Here is a 20,957-nt window from a genome sequence, read left to right as displayed (position 1 = left end):
TCATTACTACAGGCAATAACTTGCTGACAGAGCAGCAAAACAGGCGGCACAAACGACAAACATTACATTGATGGCAGTAAACACACATCAGATTCCACTGGATGTGTTGAAAAATGAACAAAAAGCAGCAAGCACAGCCGAGCAGGCAAAATGGCTAAAACACGGTGCAGTTCTGACAAACGACTTAATGATGTGTTATGGCAAGCCAGTGTTGCCAAAATCTCTCCACAAGATGGCGGCATTAGTGACTCATGGCTGTACGCATTTGTCATCGGGGGGAATGACCTGTATTGTCAACTCTCATTTCTACACTGTAAATTTTGAAACTTCAGCAAAACAATTTGTCAGAACGTGCATGACGTGTCAAAAATATAATGCTCAGGGAAATCTGCGACCAAAAAGAGGCCGTTTTCCCACTCCACCTCACCCTTTTCACACAATTCATATGGATTTTATTGAGCTAAGCGAATGTCAAGGGTCGAAATATGCCCTAGTGGTTATAGATGTGTTCTCAAAGTGGCCAGAAATTTACCCAGTGAAAAAGGCAGATACAATTTCAGTAGCAAAGTGCCTGTGCAATCACTTCATACCCACATATGGCATCCCAGCTTTGATACGATCAGACAACGGCACTCATTTTGTAAATGATGTCATCACTAAGGTCTCTGAAGCACTCGGTTTCAGCATAAAACACCATTGTGCGTATCACCCTCAGAGCGCAGGCCTTGTAGAGAGAACTAACGGCACTATAAAACAAAGGCTCAGGAAATGCATGGCAGAAACAGGAAGGCCGTGGCCTGAATGTTTGGGTTTAGTGAAAATGTGGATGCGCTTAACACAAGGCTCCCATAAACTAACTCCATTTGAAATCATTCATGGTAGGCCGTTCCCACTGCCCATCACCAGTCAACCAATAGACAAATCAATCAGAGAAAACACATTAGCAGAATGGATGTCTAAGCTGTTAGAAAACAAGGAGATCATTGTACATAATCAACAACCTGATGATGTTTCTCCAGTGTCTTGCAGATTACAGCCCGGTGACTGGGTTCTGATCAAGGTGCTCCAAAGGAAAAACTGGAGCGCACCCAGGTGGGAGGGACCACATCAGGTTCTCCTCACCACGCCCACCGCTTGCAAAATAGCGGAACGACCATCTTGGATCCATCAGAGTCACTGCAGGCGAGTAAGTGAAGCCATCTAAACTCAGTCGACACAGGCTCGCCCAATTGTTGTGATCTCGCCCGGTGGAGGGAACAGCCTTTCTGGCCGGGGGGTCTACTCACGACAGGAGGGTGTGTCCTGTTGTCATGAGGTGGTGGCTCCTAATACCTGCAGCGGCCCTGACCCTGGCCGGGCTCCTCACCTTTGCTTCCGTGAGGGACAACAAGTCACGCTATATGAAGAAAAGGCAGACACTGTATGACAAAGGAAAGTACACCAAGTTTCCCCATGGCTACGCCACTAACTTCTGGTGGCAGTTTATGAACACTACAGCTCACTTGAATAATAAAACTGACTGCTATGCATGTACCCATATGCCCCTATCCTCACAGACGTCTGGTCTGTGGCCGTACAGCATACCTGAAGATCGCAGTCGGTGCCTGTTGGGCCTGGCAACACATCCAGGCTACAGTACTCTTTGGTCCAAGGCCAACTACAGCATCCCAGCAAAAGCAACCTGGAGGTCATCGTCACTCACGAATGTGCACTGTTCCGGACAGACCTACCTACTGACCTGGCCCCAAGTCTCAGACCCACTGCCTGATGTAATTCTACTGAACAAACTGAACGCATCACAACTGCCAGTATGTGTGATGAACAATGGATCGCGGGCAGTGGGGGAGCTGCCTACTCACCTATGTAAATACATATACACTTTCTGCCCACCGAGGAACGAGAGGAAGTGTATGGCCTGTTCAATCAATGAAACCTGTGCCAGTAACGCGACGCTGATGAGCCTCAACTGTCGCTCCGACTACAGCTACCGAATGCCACTACAAACAAAGACTCAGTACCAGACAGGATGTGCACGGACGGCACCCAGCAGTAGAGGAACCAGAGTTTTGGCTGACTGGTACTTCCTATGTGGCAATAAGGCTTATCTGTCACTCCCTGAAGGTTGGGGGGGTCTGTGCGCCCTGGTGCAATTATCAGATCACGTCTTCTTCATGCAAAGTATTGAACACCACCCCAGCAGCCGACAGAGACGTGAGGTGGACATCGCCTCACCCAATTCTTTTGGAATCACAGTGGACACTGGAGTGCCGGGAGAGTTTCGCATCTGGGGAGGAGGAGTGAAGTTCTTGCAGAGCTTGATCCCCGGCATTGGAGTAGCTGAGGTGCGGGACCATGTGGAGACCAACCGATATGCTCTGTTACGACACATCAACTTGACTAAGACCCTGGGAACGGCCTGGGTGCTGCAGAACAGACTGACTCTAGATCTGCTGACAGCATCACAAGGAGGAGTTTGCAAGCTGATCGGGGAGACATGTTGCACGTTTATCCCTGAAGGATACGAAGCTGGAGGAGACATTTATGAAGCTTTGCAGAATTTGACCGTTCTGCAGAAATATGTCACTGACCACACATCTGGAGCAGCCACACCACAAGGCTGGCTGGACTGGCTATTTGGCGGCTCTTGGTTGGCTGCTGCAGCGAAGCCGTTTGTCTTTCTAGGTTTCATCATGGTAGCACTGCTCATATTAGTGTTGTGTGTGTTGCCATGTCTAAGAGTAATGATTTCAAAGATGATAACAACTACAATGACTGCTTATGTTGCCGTGCCTCAAGAAGAACAGCATCCCGTTGCAATTCTGTTAGAGGAACTTGTAATAGCTGCTAATAAATGACGTGGTGATTAAAAATGACTTGTCAAGTGATCATGCACTGATTAACACATTAGTAGTTTATACAGGTACAACATAAGGTTTTCTTATTCTTTTATTTTCTTTTATTTTTTTGTAGTTTTAGTTTTATTATTTTCCTTCGTTATCACCTTTGTATTTTCTTTTACTGTGTCTTCCTTAATTATTTTATTCTTTTATTGTTTTATTCTTTAGACCACATGATTTACATTTCTGCTATGTTGACATTTTGAACATTAAAAAATTGCTAAAGATACTTAATAAATAACCTTCACAGACAATTGTTGTATACATTTAAAATAAGTTAAAACAGGAGGGAATGTTAGTGGAAAATGATTCTATGTTTCTTTACCTTCTTTTAAATGTACAAAGATGCCTTTTCTCTGCCCTTTGTCTATGGTTAGATTAGTTTAGAATTATCCTTTTAGACTTTCCCAGCGAAGACATATTGTTTTGGGACATATTGTTTTAGATTGTTTTATCTCTCACAGCTTTCTCCCAGCTCTCTGCTGACGAGACTAGCGCCACATATGGAGTTGTTTATTTTATCTGTTTATTATTTTCTTATCCTGTTCTCACTGTCTTTCCTATAAAAGGTGCCAAGCCTCTGTTCACGGTGTGAGTTGTTTTTAACAGCTTACCCGTGTGCACGTTAAAGCATCAAAAGTAATTCTGTCTCATTGTGTCTTTATTTCTCCTGGGTCTTTTGCAGAGTTTTCCCCCAACAGTGCACTTTGATTCCAAGTTAATACTAACTAGTGTTTCTCACTGGTTTTTGGGTGGTGGAGTAAAAGGGATTGGTTGGTGGCTGTTTCTAATGTTAGCCTTGTCTTGGTTTTCTTACAGGCAGGGTAAAGACATGGTGATGAATGAGTGTGTGGGCCGTCTGCTGAGGACCAAGAGCTCAGGACAGTCAGACGGGGGCGTCGCAGCAGGAGTCACCGTGCTCGACAACCCTCTGCTGTCCTGAGATGTCAGACTCCTGCCTGCACATACAAACCACACTGAAGTCAGAGTTCCACCTGCACCTCCACCTGTTCTTGCAACAGCATGAAAACTGACAGAGGTGAGACAGCAGAAAAGTTCTTGTCTATTTTTTTTTTTTTTTTTTACTAAGTTAAGGAATTAAGTTAAGAAGAGTGATTAAATAAATAGTTTCTTGCATTTTTGATTTAGTGATTGTGTTTAGGATTATTTCAGAAACATGTTTAGAGGATCTTTGTAAGCCTGTATTTACTTTAAAAGAAGGGAAGCACTTCTTCATCCTACAGAAAAGGTGACACATTACAGATGAGTTCATAAAAAGTGTCTCTGTCACTCTTTCAAGGCTCTGTCACTTTTTCTTTTTGACTGGAACAGCATGGTAAAGTAGGCCTAGGCTGCCATCTTGTGGCAGTGTGTTGTTACTACAACATATGAAATTGTGTTTCTATTGGAAATATAATTCAGCACCACTGAGCCGCTCTCTCAGTTACAAACTGAACCTGTTTTGTAGACGTATAAATCACTAACGGTGTGTTCACACCGACGCGAATAGAGCGTCAGGTTTACATGTAAAGTCAATGGAAAGGCGCGATAACGCGCGATTGCGGGTCCCGCGAAAATTCGGAAGCAGATTTGCGTCGCGAAAACGCCAAAACGCGTGAAACGCGCGTCAGTGTAGCGCGTCTGGCGCGTTTGACTCGCGAATAAAACCACGCGCGTGAGTTTTTGTGTTGCATTTTGTGCATACGCGCGTTTCGCGTCTACCGCTCGAGTTGGAAAAATCTGAGCTCCAGCGTCAAATCGCGCCGCGACAACCAATCAGGAGCCTGGTGACGTGGCTGTTACCTAGGTCAAAGGGGCAGATCCAGCCAAAGCCTTTCATACTTCAATGGAGGGGAAGGCTAATCAATGCGGTAGCAAACAACTCGGAGCTGTACAACACCAGCTGCTTTCAGTACCGAGACAGGAATAAAAAGGACCGAGCTTGGAGGAAGATATGTGAAGAGATCGGGCAACCTGGTAAGTTCATTCATTTCTCTTTTGAAAGTTTTCACTGACCCGGGGAAGCCGCACAAAAGCTAGCAAGCCACCGCTATTTTCCCACTGACGTACAAATACCGTTCTGCTTTTATGCATGTTGTCATTTAGGAATATATTTTATTGTTTAATAATAAACAGCACACAGTGGTCCCGCTGTTCATCCGTCACTGCTTTGCTTTTTCGCTGATTTTTTATTGCACAGTACAGCATTGCATTCTGCAGCCTGATTGACAAATCTCCTGCGCTTGCCAAATTTATCACGTTTGGTTTTGATAACCATCGCGTCCAATAGAAAAAACAGCACAAAAACACCCATAACTATGAGCCTCATTCGGAAATACACACCTGCACCGTGAGGGAAAAAGGCGCACGAAAGTGGCGGGCAGATGAAGACAAACCGCGGCATAATAATACTTTTACGTTTTGCAATCTACAAAGGTTTGCACTTTGAGAATCAATTGTGAGAACTGTGACCAGGGGCTAGTTATTCTGAGAACCCCTGCAATAAATGAGGGACCACTGTCTACTCTACGATTATTATATCCAACCTGTTAACATTTAATACTGTATTGATAGAACCAACTGATTCTGCAGCAGAGCATCCCCAGTCCCTGAGCTCCTGCTGCTGCACCCACAGGTATGTACAGCAAGCACTGATACCTTTTTAGTCGGTGGGATTCCCTTGTGATCACCTTTACTAAATATCTACAACCAATCTGATTATATCCTGTTATTGTTTTTGTTTTTTTTTCAATGTTGAAATTAAAATCTAGTAGCAGCCTTCTCATTTCTTTGTGTTTTGTGCTGTTTTACAGGCCCACAGAGGAGGACGGCTCCGAGGCAGATGAGGGACGGGTCCCAGGACGGTCCATCGGCGGTGGAGCTGGCCATCCTGGAGTCCCTGAAGAGGCCACACCAGTCTCCAATGGAGCATTTCCTCCTCAGCCTTGTTTCTGCTCTGGAGAGCAGCTGGTCCTTTTTATTCCTGTCTCTCTGTAAATTCTTATATTTTATATATTTATGTTTAATGTTTTTCTGTTTGAGAATTTTAATATTATTTCAAATAAATTTTTATAATGACTAATGTCTCAGTTCTACTACACAGCAAATGTTGGCACACAACTTGACACATGTAGAATTTATTTCATATTATACTAATGACAAAATATACTGATACAGTGGGATGCAGAAGTTTGGGCAACCTTGTTAATAGACATTATTTTCCTGTATAAATCGTTGGTTGTTACAATAAAAAATGTCAGTTAAATATCATACAGGAGACACACACAGTGATATTTGAGAAGTGAAAAGAAGTTTACTGGATTTACAGAAAGTGTGCAATAATTGTTTAAACAAAATCAAGCAGGTGCATCAATTTGGGCACCACAAAAAAGAAATGAAATGAATATTTAGTGTATATCAATGTGTGTGTCTCCTATATGATATATGGGGTGCCTTTGTCTGGATGTGCTTCCCATCCAGAGCTGCACAGCACAGAGGAAAGTTCCAGCGCTCCTGGAATCCCTCTGTGATGGAGCGCCAGTCTCCAGGTGAAGGCACAGCCATGAAGTCGTCCACTAGACAGTCCCAGATGGCCGTCGCTGCCTGGGGGGTGATCTGGCTCACCGTGGACACACCGACTCTGAAACTGAACGCGATGGTCCTGAAGGAGTCCCCGGTGACAAGGAACCTGGACAAAATTGTTCAAAATCAGTATTATGTGTACTGCAGTTACAAAATACATTATTCAAATTCCAAAATACTTTTGTGATGTCAGATATAAATCACAAAACTTAAATCTTACATAAAACCTTTTGTAATTATAAGGATAATTACAAAATGTATATTAGATAATATCTAAAACAGTTGTGTTTTGTTTTAACTTTAACATATCATAATTTGATTGGTAGCAACTTTCACAACTACATGGGCCAATCACTCACAATTCCTAAACATGTCAATCAGGTAGGAATGAAGTAAGACATTAATAGAAATAAAGAGTTGTGTGTTGACATGTAGCCCTTTCCTTGCTTAAATCATTAATATTTTTGAAAAATTAATCTGTGATAAGACAGCTTATCAAGATAGAACCATGTAACTAGAGATGAACCAAACTGTTCACAGTTTTATCTAACTCTGTTTTAATAAAGGCTGTGACCCCTGCTATAGAGTCTGACAGCTGCAGGGATTATATACAAATATTCAACTATACCAGAATTAAACCAGGTCTAAATAAAAAGGAGTGAGTATCACTACAAAGGTTAACTCAGTGGTCCTAATGCTACAGTTTGATATCAGCAAACACCGAGCGCATACATTGATGTGACACCACAGCCATGCTATCATTCAAACACTGATAACAGCATAAATCGAATTAAATCGGGACTTGATGAGACCTTCTGAGTATCACTAGAAATATTATAAAGAGTCGTCTCTGTACCACAGTTTGCTTTCAGTAAACACCGACAGCATTCACTGTTAGCATAGCACATCCATGTTAGCAGTGTATAACTGGATGGATTAGCATATTAGCACAGATATCAATAAAGGACTACCGTATTAAATAGTTTTACTAACCTCAGGCAGACGGACAGGCGCTCTGCAGGTGGGATTGAGCGTCTGTAGTTGGTGTCTAGGCGGGCGATGCTGGGACCGACGAGGGAAAGCAGGTCCTCAAACTGGCCGACGGTGATAGCGCTGGAATCGGCCGTCATCCAGGCGCAGCTCCTGGAGCAAGTGGTGAAACTCACCAAACTGCTCATGCCTCTGGAGGACCTGATGGACCCAGGTACGGCGAGGACGTCTTTTACGCTGCTGCTCTGCTCTCCACAGTACATAGAGAAGGGAGACTCTCTCTTCAAGCGCTAGCTCGATAGCTGCCATCTTGCAAAGATACCGGTCTGGCACAACTCCCTCCCACATTTCCGGTTCACGCGCGTCAAAATATCATATTTTGAGGCGCGATGGATTTTTCTTGGACACGCGTTGAGACGCGAATGTACACGCGTCAAATTAGGGGCGTTTGGGGCGTTTTATTCGCGTCCATCGCGTTCGGTGTGAACACACCGTAATAAGAAATGTTCCACTTGCTACTATACTACATTTATCTGATAGTAATACTTGCATTGTACCATCACCATTCAGCATAACGATTAAAGTAAAATTACATTAAGAGGTTTTGATTACATTGCAGTTTGGCTTTTGTTAGTATAAGTAAATTAAAATGAAAGCCCTTATAACAAACTGCTTTACAGTTATAAAGAGATTCAGTCATTTGACAGTTTTTTTTTACCTTTTGCTCGATGAAAGAGAATATAAGCTTTCACACTTTCATTCAGTTTCTATCGATTCTGCACGACGGATAACAGCCTCGTGTCACTCTGAGGGTTTAATTTCAAAGCTGCTGTTTGAAAGCAAAGCAAAGGGATGTCTTGTGTTTTTTGATCTGAAAATGTTCAGATCTCTCTACAGTAAAATGTTACTGATTGAGCAATCTGAGGTAGACAACCACTAATATAAAAAACTGCATTAAAGCCGTATGAGGATCAGTTGAGCGTCACTGCTGCTGTTAAGTTTGGTTGTGCTAAAACAAACAAAACCAAACATTTTCTGTCTAAATCTACAGAATTTTAAAAACATACGTATCCAATCAGCATTCACTGTGTACTTTTTATATATACACAAAAGGAAATTTACAAAATGTCCCAATACTTTATTTTGAATTAAACAATGCATATATGCACAATAATGTCAGCCAAAGTCCCCACACCTTGAGGGCGTACCCTGCTTTATTACCCGATTTATAGTGTTGCGAAAAAATATTCCCCTCTTCCTGATTTCTTTTATTTTTTTGCATATTTGTCACATTCAAATGTTTCAGGTCTGTATTAGCATGAATGACACACATGCCTAGAGTGCCATAGTGAAGATGGTAGGGACACTGCACTGTTGGATACATGACCATCCCTGAGGGAAACAAGGCTTTCAATGCAGCTTTAGCAGTGACTTCATCAAAAACCACAGCTGCATTTTCAACCTGATTTTTTCCATATGTATATTATTTTATTATACACACTTGATCTATGGTGATTCCTTATTTATAGAACCTTTCTATTTAGAGATTACAAGGTAAACTGATGGAAATAAAATCTTGTTGTGAAAATAACATTATTTAAAGATAACTTAAAGCTTCTGTTCGTCAGAGCTGCAGGAGGCTGTCAGCGTGTTTAAAAGAATAAAAGCAGCATGCTGTTTTAACCTGGTCCAGTTGGTCTCGTTAAACAGTGGAAGATGGTTTGTGTGTGGACGAAATATGAATTTACTTTTAGAAAATAAAATTGCATTGTGATACATAAGATAAAGGTAGTTTAGGAAAGTTTAATTAAATTAAGCCAAGGATTAAGAGGACACGGGTTTTTTTCAGTGGAGTGGTGGCGGCAAATCTTTTGACCAAGACGATGATGATGAAATTGAGGAAGAAATTATAGATGACATTGAAGAGAACTGTGAGAGTGATGACACTGAAGAAGACTGTGAGAGTGATTCGGAAGAGGAGAAATCTGATCATCTCTACAAATTTGAAAAAGAGAAGTCAGAATTTGAAAACAAAGCAGAAAAAAGCAAAGAGTCTGAGAAATCTGGTGATTTTTGGGACGCCCCCAGGAAAGAGGCCGGAGACTCGTCTGCTCACGACCACTTCGAAGAGGAATTCAAAGAGGAATCTGAGGGAGCTGCTGGTTTTCAGGAAGACCCTGTTTCAGTGGACAACTCTGAAATGGGATATGAATATGATTTTGGAGAGGTTTGTTTGTGTGTGTGTGTGTCTGCATGTGCGCACATATCCTTGTGTGTTTCATGGTTAGGGTTAGGGGGTAGGGAAAGCATTACGTCAATAAGATGTCCCCACAAGATATGAATACCCAACGTACACACACACACACACACACACATTAATGACCAACTGAAGACACATGCTAAGAAAATAGTTGTTTTGCTTTATTATTTAAAGGCAATTCTCTTGTCTTAAGAAAATGAAAACACCCTGATGAGAATGTTTGAATTTTTTACTCACATCCAGCTGTCAGGCGTCGTGTGGAGGCGAGGAAGAAGGAACCCAAACGCAGGACTCGCAGGTAGGTGCAGATTTATTATGAGGAGTGGATGAACAGAACAAAGGGAGAAAATGGCTGGCTGGCTGGACAACTGACTGGAAGGCTGAATGGCTGGCTGGCTGAACGCAGGCGGAAACGACAACAGAACATCACATGAACATCAACATCAATGACACGACAGAGAACTGGTGAAACCGAGGAACTTAAATACACAGGTTGAATGATGACAATGATTGGAAACAGGTGAGTACAGGGCTGAACATAATCTGACTAATGACACGGGAGACAAGCTGACACGGGAAAAGACAGGAAGTGAGAACATTAATGTGGCGAACCAAACTGAACATGAACAAACTGAAATCACTGGGTCAACGACCCAGGAACCCTGACAGTACCCCCCCCTTCAAAGGCCGGCACCCGACGGCCAAAAGAGAAAAAAAAAAACCAGAACAGGGTGGGCGGAGGGGGCCCAGGACGGAGGGACGGAGTCCACACCAAGACAGTTCAGGTGGGCGCCCCCGCGGCCCGTGGCCGAGACGGGACAGTTCAGGTGGGCGCCCACGCGGCCCGTGGCCGAGACGAGACAGTTCAGGGGGCCGACCGTGCGGACGGCAACGGCGACAGCACTGGTCCGGGGGCCGACCGCGTGGAAGGCAACGGCGGCGACGTGGGCACAGTTCGGGGGGCCGGCCGTGCGGAAGGCGACGGCGGCCACTCAGGCGAAGGCGGTCGGGGGGCCGGCCGTGCGGAAGGCGACGGCGGCCACTCAGGCGAAGGCGGTCCGGGGGCCGGCCGTGCGGAAGGCGACGGCGGCCACTCAGGCGAAGGCGGTCGGGGGGCCGGCCGTGCGGAAGGCGACGGCGGCCACTCAGGCGAAGGCGGTCCGGGGGCCGGCCGTGCGGAAGGCGACGGCGGCCACTCAGGCGAAGAGGGTCCGGGGGCCGGCCGTGCGGAAGGCGACGGCGGCCACTCAGGCGAAGAGGGTCTGTGGGCCGCCCACGACGGCGATGGCGCCCGGCCAGTGGCCCAGCCAGCGGTCTAGAAAATGGCCGTTCAGCTCCAGACCCAAACGAGGCTGGGCCAGGCGAGGCTGAAGGCACGGAGGCTGGGCCAGGCGAGGCTGAAGGCACGGAGGCTGGGCCAGGCGAGGCTGAAGGCACGGAGGCTGAAGGCACTGAGGCTGAAGGCACTGAGGCTGAAGGCACTGAGGCCGCAGCGGACGAAGGCTCTGAGGCCGCAGCGGACGAAGGCTCTGAGGCCGCAGCGGACGAAGGCTCTGAGGCCGGGCCGGGCGTGGGTGCAGCTGAGGCAGAGGCCGGGCCGGGCGTGGGTGCAGCTGAGGCAGAGGCCGGGCCGGGCGTGGGTGCAGCTGAGGCAGAGGCCGGGCCGGGCGTGGGTGCAGCTGAGGCAGAGGCCGGGCCGGGCGTGGGTGCAGCTGAGGCAGAGGCCTGACCAGGCGATGCAGGCGCGGAGGCCTCTGGCCGGAGACAGGCAGGGCCAGTAGGCGCGGAGGCCCCTGGCTGAGGAGCGGCCGGGCCAGCGGGTGCGGAAACCCCTGGCTGAGGAGCGGCCGGGCCAGCGGGTGCGGAAACCCCTGGCTGAGGAGCGGCCGGGCCAGCGGGTGCGGAAACCCCTGGCTGAGGAGCGGCCGGGCCAGCGGGTGCGGAAACCCCTGGCTGAGAAGCAGGAAGGCTCACAGCTGGCTCTGGGTGCAGGTCCGGGGACTGGACGGGATGGTGGACAGGTGACTGGGGAACAGGAGGCGACTGGACTACAGGGCACTGGGCGGCAGACTGGACTACAGAAGAGTGGAGGACAGGTGGAGGCTGGACTACAGGTGACTGGGGGACAGGTGGAGACTGGGCTACAGGTGACTGGGGGACAGGTGGAGACTGGGCTACAGGTGACTGGGGGACAGGTGGAGACTGGGCTACAGGTGACTGGGGGACAGGTGGAGACTGAGCTACAGGTGGCTGAACTGACTGGAGGGCAGCAGGAGACTGGACAGCAGGTGAGGGAACTGATTGGACTAAGGAGACTGACGGATAAACAGAGGCCGGTGAGGCTAATGGCTGAGCTAAAGAGTGAGCTAGTGACGGAGATAAAATTACGGCTTGGGCTCGTAAGGCTGGTGCCTGGGCAGGGGACAGTTCAGCTAGTCTAACCAGTGATACTGCGAGGGCGTGAAAAGCTGGATCAGGAGGTGGATGAAAGGGTGAAGTAGTAGGTGGACCGGTTAGCTCTTCCAAGCCTCCAGGGAGGTCAGGCTGGGTTCTGGCTGCCCTCAGCCTGGGCGCTGGGACAGGCACAGAAGGTGGCTGGACACCAGTCACCCCCACCCGAGAAACAGGAGCGGGTGTGGAGGTAGACTGGGTCGCAGCTGCCCTCCTCCTGGGAGCTGGCACTGGTGTGGGCATAGACTGGGCCCCCATGCTGGTGGGCAATGGCTCAATAATGGGTGTGGAAATAGTGACGGTGTGTGTGTTACTGGCAGGTGTATGGGAGAATGTTCGGGTTTTCCTGCCACCACTATCTACAGTCTTTGGAGGAGCAGAGCAGAAAAACTCTTCCCAGTCCACTTCCTCCTCTAGGAGGGAAACGTCCCATGAATCAAAGACGGGTTTATTATTGGGTTGAAGTGGAGAGTCAAACGAGGGTGGAAAACAGTCGCTGGAACTCACCACCGGGAATTGCTGAAAATAGTCCATTTTATGGCGGCGTGTGCGCCGCTTTCTCCGGGAAGAGGAAGCGGCCGGGATAAACAGCTGAGCCTCTGGCGCGGTAGCCTCCGTCGAGCTGAGGTGGGAGGCGTAGCCGTTGTGCCGCGGCGATGGTGGAGGTCCGGCGGATGAGGCGGCGGGTGTGGGAGCGAGGAGCGGAGTGGCGAGAGAGGGAGTGGCCGAAGCGCGGCGTGGAACGTCCACTCTCCACGGCAAATGCTCCGGTACAGGTGAGGCAGCAGGTGGGGGAACGCGGCGTCTCCGAGGCCCGCCCAGAGCCAAGCGAGTGCCCTCGAAGACGTGCTCTCGCTCCGCGAAGAGCCGCTGTTTTCCCCTGAGCTCCTTTGCCCAACGGGAAAGCGCTGCCTCCTGCCGCTCGTAGAGGTCCGAGTCTGCTGGGTTCCAATCGTGTCTTCGTGGCACGGGTCGTGTCATTCTGTCAGGCGTCGTGTGGAGGCGAGGAAGAAGGAACCCAAACGCAGGACTCGCAGGTAGGTGCAGATTTATTATGAGGAGTGGATGAACAGAACAAAGGGAGAAAATGGCTGGCTGGCTGGACAACTGACTGGAAGGCTGAATGGCTGGCTGGCTGAACGCAGGCGGAAACGACAACAGAACATCACATGAACATCAACATCAATGACACGACAGAGAACTGGTGAAACCGAGGAACTTAAATACACAGGTTGAATGATGACAATGATTGGAAACAGGTGAGTACAGGGCTGAACATAATCTGACTAATGACACGGGAGACAAGCTGACACGGGAAAAGACAGGAAGTGAGAACATTAATGTGGCGAACCAAACTGAACATGAACAAACTGAAATCACTGGGTCAACGACCCAGGAACCCTGACACCAGCCACCGCCTGCTTTGGCAAATTTATTTTAAACTGAACAAACATGCTAGAAAAATATAAATATTTAACTATGAACAAAGCTACATATTTCTATTCTGTACAAATTGTTTGACATATTCAACAACACGATAATTGTTTTCGCTTTCCACAGTACGATGGTCCTGAAAAGTCTAAGAAGACTCAGACTTGTCTCAAACAACTGGAAGAAGACAAGCTTGCTCTCCAAAAGGAGTTAGAAATAGAAAAAGAGGCTAAATCTCAACAGGATGAAGCCTTTAAAAAGCTGCAAGAGGAAAATGATCGTCTTGAAAAAGCTGTGAAAAAAGAGCGTGAAGAACTGAAACGCATGAAGACAAAAGTGGCTGATCTAAAGAAGTCACAGAAAGAATACCGGAGCAGCACTGAGGACCTTAAAACCAGAATTAGTCAAATGATGGCTAACAGTGATGAGGACAAGAAGACGATCAAGAAACTCCACAAAGATCTGATGATCTCCTCACTTAAACATGGAAATGAAAATGCAGAGGCCGCTGATATTAAGGCACTAGAGGATCGTCTCACTGAGCAGCAGAAACAAAACCTAGAAAAAAACAATGAAATACAGTTTCTGCGCCTCAAAGTCCAAAAGCTCCAGGATGATATCGAGGCCAAGGACACCATGATTTTAAGACTGCAGGAAAACGTTAACAAGTGGGCATCAGATGTCCAGAAAGAACAAGAGAAGAACTCTGGAAATCAGGACCTGTCTTCTGAAAACCAGACCCTGCGAGACGAAGTTGAGTTTCTCAAAAATGAGAGGGAGCTTATGCAAAACGATCTCGATGAAGAGAAAGCGGCTCGCAGAGAACTTGAGGAACCTGTTAAGGAAGACAAATCTCGGTTTTCTAAAGAATATAAAAAGTTAGAAATGAAAGTGACAGCGCTGCCTCCACTGCCTCCACGTTGCAGGAGAAGAACTTCTAAATCTGCAGAGCATCTTCTCTATGACATGGAGACACTAAAGATGGAGAACGCAAATCTCACAGCTAAATTAAAGGCTATGGAAAATCAGTACAGTGGAGCAAAGTTTAAACATGAAGCTCTCTCTGAGCAGCGCCGAGACAAGCTCCTGCAGGTGGTAGATGAGCTCAAAGGACGGCAGTCTGAGAGAGATACTGTGCAGAAAGAACAAGAGAAGAACTCTGCACTCCAGAGGAGCTACGACTCCATTGTCTCCCAGGAGCACGCTAAAACACAAAAACTGAATCGACTGACCTCCGAAAATCAGGACCTGTCTTCTGAAAACCAGACCCTGCGAGACGAAGTTGAGTTTCTCAAAAATGAGAGGGAGCTTATGCAAAACGATCTCGATGAAGAGAAAGCGGCTCGCAGAGAACTTGAGGAACCTGTTAAGGAAGACAAATCTCGGTTTTCTAAAGAATATAAAAAGTTAGAAATGAAAGTGACAGCGCTGCCTCCACTGCCTCCACGTTGCAGGAGAAGAACTTCTAAATCTGCAGAGCATCTTCTCTATGACATGGAGACACTAAAGATGGAGAACGCAAATCTCACAGCTAAATTAAAGGCTATGGAAAATCAGTACAGTGGAGCAAAGTTTAAACATGAAGCTCTCTCTGAGCAGCGCCGAGACAAGCTCCTGCAGGTGGTAGATGAGCTCAAAGGACGGCAGTCTGAGAGAGATACTGTGCAGAAAGAACAAGAGAAGAACTCTGCACTCCAGAGGAGCTACGACTCCATTGTCTCCCAGGAGCACGCTAAAACACAAAAACTGAATCGACTGACCTCCGAAAATCAGGACCTGTCTTCTGAAAACCAGACCCTGCGAGACGAAGTTGAGTTTCTCAAAAATGAGAGGGAGCTTATGCAAAACGATCTCGATGAAGAGAAAGCGGCTCGCAGAGAACTTGAGGAACCTGTTAAGGAAGACAAATCTCGGTTTTCTAAAGAATATAAAAAGTTAGAAATGAAAGTGACAGCGCTGCCTCCACTGCCTCCACGTTGCAGGAGAAGAACTTCTAAATCTGCAGAGCATCTTCTCTATGACATGGAGACACTAAAGATGGAGAACGCAAATCTCACAGCTAAATTAAAGGCTATGGAAAATCAGTACAGTGGAGCAAAGTTTAAACATGAAGCTCTCTCTGAGCAGCGCCGAGACAAGCTCCTGCAGGTGGTAGATGAGCTCAAAGGACGGCAGTCTGAGAGAGATACTGTGCAGAAAGAACAAGAGAAGAACTCTGCACTCCAGAGGAGCTACGACTCCATTGTCTCCCAGGAGCACGCTAAAACACAAAAACTGAATCGACTGACCTCCGAAAATCAGGACCTGTCTTCTGAAAACCAGACCCTGCGAGACGAAGTTGAGTTTCTCAAAAATGAGAGGGAGCTTATGCAAAACGATCTCGATGAAGAGAAAGCGGCTCGCAGAGAACTTGAGGAACCTGTTAAGGAAGACAAATCTCGGTTTTCTAAAGAATATAAAAAGTTAGAAATGAAAGTGACAGCGCTGCCTCCACTGCCTCCACGTTGCAGGAGAAGAACTTCTAAATCTGCAGAGCATCTTCTCTATGACATGGAGACACTAAAGATGGAGAACGCAAATCTCACAGCTAAATTAAAGGCTATGGAAAATCAGTACAGTGGAGCAAAGTTTAAACATGAAGCTCTCTCTGAGCAGCGCCGAGACAAGCTCCTGCAGGTGGTAGATGAGCTCAAAGGACGGCAGTCTGAGAGAGATACTGTGCAGAAAGAACAAGAGAAGAACTCTGCACTCCAGAGGAGCTACGACTCCATTGTCTCCCAGGAGCACGCTAAAACACAAAAACTGAATCGACTGACCTCCGAAAATCAGGACCTGTCTTCTGAAAACCAGACCCTGCGAGACGAAGTTGAGTTTCTCAAAAATGAGAGGGAGCTTATGCAAAACGATCTCGATGAAGAGAAAGCGGCTCGCAGAGAACTTGAGGAACCTGTTAAGGAAGACAAATCTCGGTTTTCTAAAGAATATAAAAAGTTAGAAATGAAAGTGACAGCGCTGCCTCCACTGCCTCCACGTTGCAGGAGAAGAACTTCTAAATCTGCAGAGCATCTTCTCTATGACATGGAGACACTAAAGATGGAGAACGCAAATCTCACAGCTAAATTAAAGGCTATGGAAAATCAGTACAGTGGAGCAAAGTTTAAACATGAAGCTCTCTCTGAGCAGCGCCGAGACAAGCTCCTGCAGGTGGTAGATGAGCTCAAAGGACGGCAGTCTGAGAGAGATACTGTGCAGAAAGAACAAGAGAAGAACTCTGCACTCCAGAGGAGCTACGACTCCATTGTCTCCCAGGAGCACGCTAAAACACAAAAACTGAATCGACTGACCTCCGAAAATCAGGACCTGTCTTCTGAAAACCAGACCCTGCGAGACGAAGTTGAGTTTCTCAAAAATGAGAGGGAGCTTATGCAAAACGATCTCGATGAAGAGAAAGCGGCTCGCAGAGAACTTGAGGAAGCTGTTAAGAAAGAGAAATCTCGGTTTTCTAAAGAATATAAAAAGTTAGAAATGAAAGTGGAGAGCACTTCTAAATCTGCAGAGCATCTTCTCTATGACATGGAGACACTAAAGATGGAGAACGCAAATCTCACAGCTAAATTAAAGGCTATGGAAAATCAGTACAGTGGAGCAAAGTTTAAACATGAAGCTCTCTCTGAGCAGCGCCGAGACAAGCTCCTGCAGAGGGTAGATGAGCTCAAAGGACTGCCGTCTGGGAGATATACTCTCAGACTGCCGTTACTGTGCAGAAAGAACTTGAAATCACTCTAAAAGAAAAGAAGAAACAAACCTCTCAATTACCGCAGAGAGTTGGTGCTCTTGAAAAGGAGCTCAAGATGTGCGAGAAGCAGTGATCCAAGTTCGAGGAAGTTTTGTCCAAGTACATAGAGAGCAAAAAGGAGTAAAAGCAAGAATTGTCTGTGAACGTGCAGAAAGGTCAAGACAGCTCCAGGGTTCAGGAACAAAAAATGAGTGACAATGAGCACAAAATTGTTTTCCTGATTGTGGTTCACACTGGTTTTAATCATCACATGGTTAAATCTGTAGGCTCTGTGGAGGAAACAGACGACACCACGACGAGTAACCATTGCACATTCGTTTATCATATATATTCCACTGATTTGTATTGTAACAGCAGTGAGCGACACAACATATCCTTATATTGAATTTCTCTATAGCTGAAATAAAAGATTGTGATTCTTTAAAAAAATTAAAAAAAATTAAAAAAAAAGAATAAAAAAAATCAATTCAAAAAGGAGTAAATTGGTTTGTCTTTTTGTCTGTTTTGTAAACTGAAGTTTCTCATTTTGGGGGCAGTTAGTAGGTGGACTCTATTCCCCACAGTAGGTCCCACTTACACAGGCCTGGAGACGTATCAGCAACCATGTGACATTCAGTGCAGTTTAAGATGCCTTACAAACAAGATTGTTGTATGTAAGGGAGGGTGGGGCATGAGAACGAGAACAGCTTGTAGAAATCGGGGGTGATACATAGATAAGAACTGGAAGGGTCAAGTTTGGAGGCGTGGCCCAGCTCCTGAAATTCTGATATTTTATCTCCGAATGTTACTTGGGAGCACGAATATGTGGCTCTAAACACTCAGCATGAGGACTGAGTAAACAGGACAATGTTTGGAGTGGTAAGAAAAGCTACATGTTGGACTCAAACTTAAAATAATCAATGCGTTGACAACAATAGCACAAGTTTAAGGATTGTTTTTAAGGGGGGGCAAAACGAATAGTACTGTAGTTTTATTTATTTTTAACCTTATTTTCTAGATTTTTCTCTAGTATGTAGGATTTAACATGGAAACGAAATCCTCTACAGTATATTCTGCATGCTTACTGGGTCATTTTAATAGTGTAATACATATAAATTCATTAACTTGGTTAAAGCATGCTATCTCAGCGATGCATGGCCTTTTCAAAATAGTAAAAGTCAGCTCCACATTCAGATGATGTTCAGGACAAGGTGAGACAAGCTTCTTTTGCCATGAAAACACAGTAAACAGCTCTGCAGTCTGTCCACTGCCTGTCAAAGCACAGAAATCTCACTCAGGAAGGCAGACGGACAGAAAGCTGTAATTTCTTGTGTTATCAAGCAGATGCAGACTGACAGAGCAGCTATTGGATAAGCTGCCCCTGGCGAGGCATTTTGAGCTGCGCAGCAGGTGCCTGGAGGCACAACAGCAGAAGTTATGTCAAATATGTAAACAATTGGCAGGCAGAGTTAGAAGAGTCAGAGCGATGCTGGTCTTTGCAGCCTACAACTGAGGCCACAAAAACTCTCCTCCAGACTCAGAGAAAATCAATGTGAGACGGTCATCTCCACCCCTAGCACAACACGAATACCCTGAACTCATCTCCAACTGTTTTGTATGCAGGGAGCTTGTTTATTGCAAAATATTGGAAAACTCCCACACGGAGTCCAATAAATTAGAGTAAAAGAATAAACCTACACAAAAACAATGGCTAATAGGAGGAAGGTGAAGGAGAAAAGCAACGAGAAGGTCAAACGTTCAATCTTGTTACCAAAGATAAAAGTAGCCCAAAACTTTATACACGAATAAATTTACCTAATTTCAACAGTTGGATACTTTGAACAGAAACTTATGTTTCTGAAGTTCTTTCATAAACGGGAAAGCTTTTAAGACCCCGGCAATAATCAGAAACTGCAGGCACCACATTGTTCTTTTTAATCTACACAAGCAGATTTTTGAGCTTTTTGAAAAGGGTCAGCTTGCACAACACTGGCTCCTCCTATTCAGAAGTCTGTAGTAATCCTGAGTTCGGACTTTCTCTGCCCTGGGTCCACGTTGACTAGTTTCTGCGTTTAAAAAAAAACAAACTATAAGCTAGTAAATGCTAGTAAAGCAACATGATTGGCCCATATGTTTCAGAATTTAGCTGTTGATTGGCTCTTTGGAGTCTATTAGATTTACCGCCATGGTTCTCTCTTGCAAAAGTCATCACCCAACATCACCCACTTTTCCCACTGCGTCTCAGTGTGAAGAACTCATCAATACCTGGTCCCAGAATAAAGCAGACAGACTGAAATCAGAAGAGTGCACCCGTGTGGTGTAAGGGGAAAAGTTAATAGGCTGGTCTGAGTTTATAATCATATAAATTACATCTGTGGGCAACCCCCGGCTGCCTGCACAGAGGAACAAAACCACTCCTCATCTGCCGATGCCTCTAGCCAAACACGACAACTTTAAACATTAAAATAACTCTCAAGCAAAGATATGAGTAACCGGCAGCCGGGTTTAAAGAATATAAAGCAGAAGCACACCTCAGAGCGAAGCGCTGGATGTTAGCCAATACCCAGCAGAACCACAAGAGCAAAGCTCATCATAAACTTCTTTTAAACTTTTTTTTTAGAACAGCCTAACCTTCAATTGGCAGCACAGCAGGAGACAGCAGCTCATCTTTGCTAGTGACCCTGCATCGCGCTCTTTCATCGCCATTATCAAACACAAAGCCAGGATCTTCTATGCATTATTGATGAGACACATCTTCTTAGCTACTTCTCAAACAACAGAGGATGCGCAGCAACTCCTACCGATAATACCTCGTACCGCCTATCCTCGAATACACACACACAGGTAAGAGCTTCAAACGTCAGTCACACCAACCTGCTCAAGTCTCCAGTGAATAATGCACGAGCTAAGACCCATTAAGCCATATAAACACAACAGATTCTGTGAACAGTAGGGACGGAGATTTAAAGCGGTGCTAGGCAAGAGGTAGGAGAGTACAAAAGGAGTTGGTGTACCTACCGCATGCAGCGCTCCTTCATAGATACAAGCTCCTGGGGTGACATAGAAGGAAGAGAGGGAGAGATACAGAAAAAAAACACACCATTAGTATCAGAGTTCAGTCTGAATCATACCTGTGAGAGGATCCTGCAGATGGTTAAACAGCAAACGAGCTGTATGAAGGATAATCAATCAGTTCCCCTGTTAAGATGCAGGTTTATAAAGTTCTTAGTGCGATGACAAGCTCTGAAAGAGATCAGGACATGTCTGCAACACAGAGACTCGAGCCCAGTGGGATAATAATACAAAAACAAGCTTATAAATATTAAAGTTTCATGTTTGTAATTGACTAACATACAGTTTTGACCAAACAGTTACACAGCAATGCACCACTTTGCTGTAGTTATGCTTCTAAAAAGGTTTGGAAATATGTAAACAGAGCTGGGATTTATTGAACTCCTAATAACTATGATACACTGCAGAAATGAGAGGGGGTAGCTGAGGCTGACAGGTTGGGTTCCTATTACACTGTAATCAGGTAATCAATGTTATTCACCTGCCCTGTGAGTGGTTT

The 20,957-nt window shown here is 45.8% G+C and overlaps 3 protein-coding genes across 3 annotated transcripts in view; 1 reads left to right on the top strand and 2 right to left on the bottom strand.

Annotated features, from left to right (window-relative positions):
* LOC146661782 (uncharacterized) overlaps nucleotides 1-20,957 on the bottom strand; it is a 517,204-nt gene that overhangs the window by 92,495 nt on the left and 403,752 nt on the right. The gene's annotated exons all lie outside the window — the stretch shown is intronic.
* LOC146661801 (uncharacterized) lies at nucleotides 1,311-3,840 on the top strand. The gene is made up of 4 exons (XM_085419451.1): nucleotides 1,311-2,611; nucleotides 2,726-2,834; nucleotides 3,583-3,614; nucleotides 3,717-3,840. The coding sequence occupies exons 1-4, from the start codon at nucleotides 1,311-1,313 to the stop codon at nucleotides 3,838-3,840; spliced, it is 1,566 nt and encodes a 521-aa protein (XP_085275577.1).
* Nucleotides 6,019-7,820, bottom strand: LOC146661800 (uncharacterized). The gene is made up of 2 exons (XM_085418294.1): nucleotides 7,473-7,820; nucleotides 6,019-6,585 (listed from the first exon to the last, which is right to left on the bottom strand). Exons 1-2 carry the CDS (start codon nucleotides 7,730-7,732, stop codon nucleotides 6,315-6,317), a joined length of 531 nt encoding a protein of 176 aa, XP_085274420.1. The 5' UTR covers nucleotides 7,733-7,820; the 3' UTR covers nucleotides 6,019-6,314.

Source organism: Rhamphochromis longiceps, linkage group LG9 (genome assembly GCF_057381845.1).
Source record: "Rhamphochromis longiceps isolate RC_006_pf linkage group LG9, R_longiceps_female_GT1.1, whole genome shotgun sequence".
Taxonomy (NCBI): Eukaryota; Metazoa; Chordata; class Actinopteri; order Cichliformes; family Cichlidae; genus Rhamphochromis; species Rhamphochromis longiceps.
This window is presented reverse-complemented; position numbering and strand designations above follow the sequence as displayed.

What these genes read in the sequence shown, in the direction of transcription:
- LOC146661801 (XM_085419451.1), top strand. Translation starts at nt 1,311, where the DNA reads ATGAGGTGGTGGCTCCTAATACCTGCAGCGGCCCTGACCCTGGCCGGG. An exon ending in ACATCTGGAGCAGCCACACC is followed by an intron (nt 2,612 to 2,725) that starts ACAAGGCTGGCT and finishes GTTGTGTGTGTT; the next exon opens with GCCATGTCTAAGAGTAATGA. An exon ending in ACAGTGCACTTTGATTCCAA is followed by an intron (nt 3,615 to 3,716) that starts GTTAATACTAAC and finishes GTTTTCTTACAG; the next exon opens with GCAGGGTAAAGACATGGTGA.
- LOC146661800 (XM_085418294.1), bottom strand. Translation starts at nt 7,732, where the DNA reads ATGTACTGTGGAGAGCAGAGCAGCAGCGTAAAAGACGTCCTCGCCGTA. An exon ending in CGCCTGTCCGTCTGCCTGAG is followed by an intron (nt 6,586 to 7,472) that starts GTTAGTAAAACT and finishes AATTTTGTCCAG; the next exon opens with GTTCCTTGTCACCGGGGACT.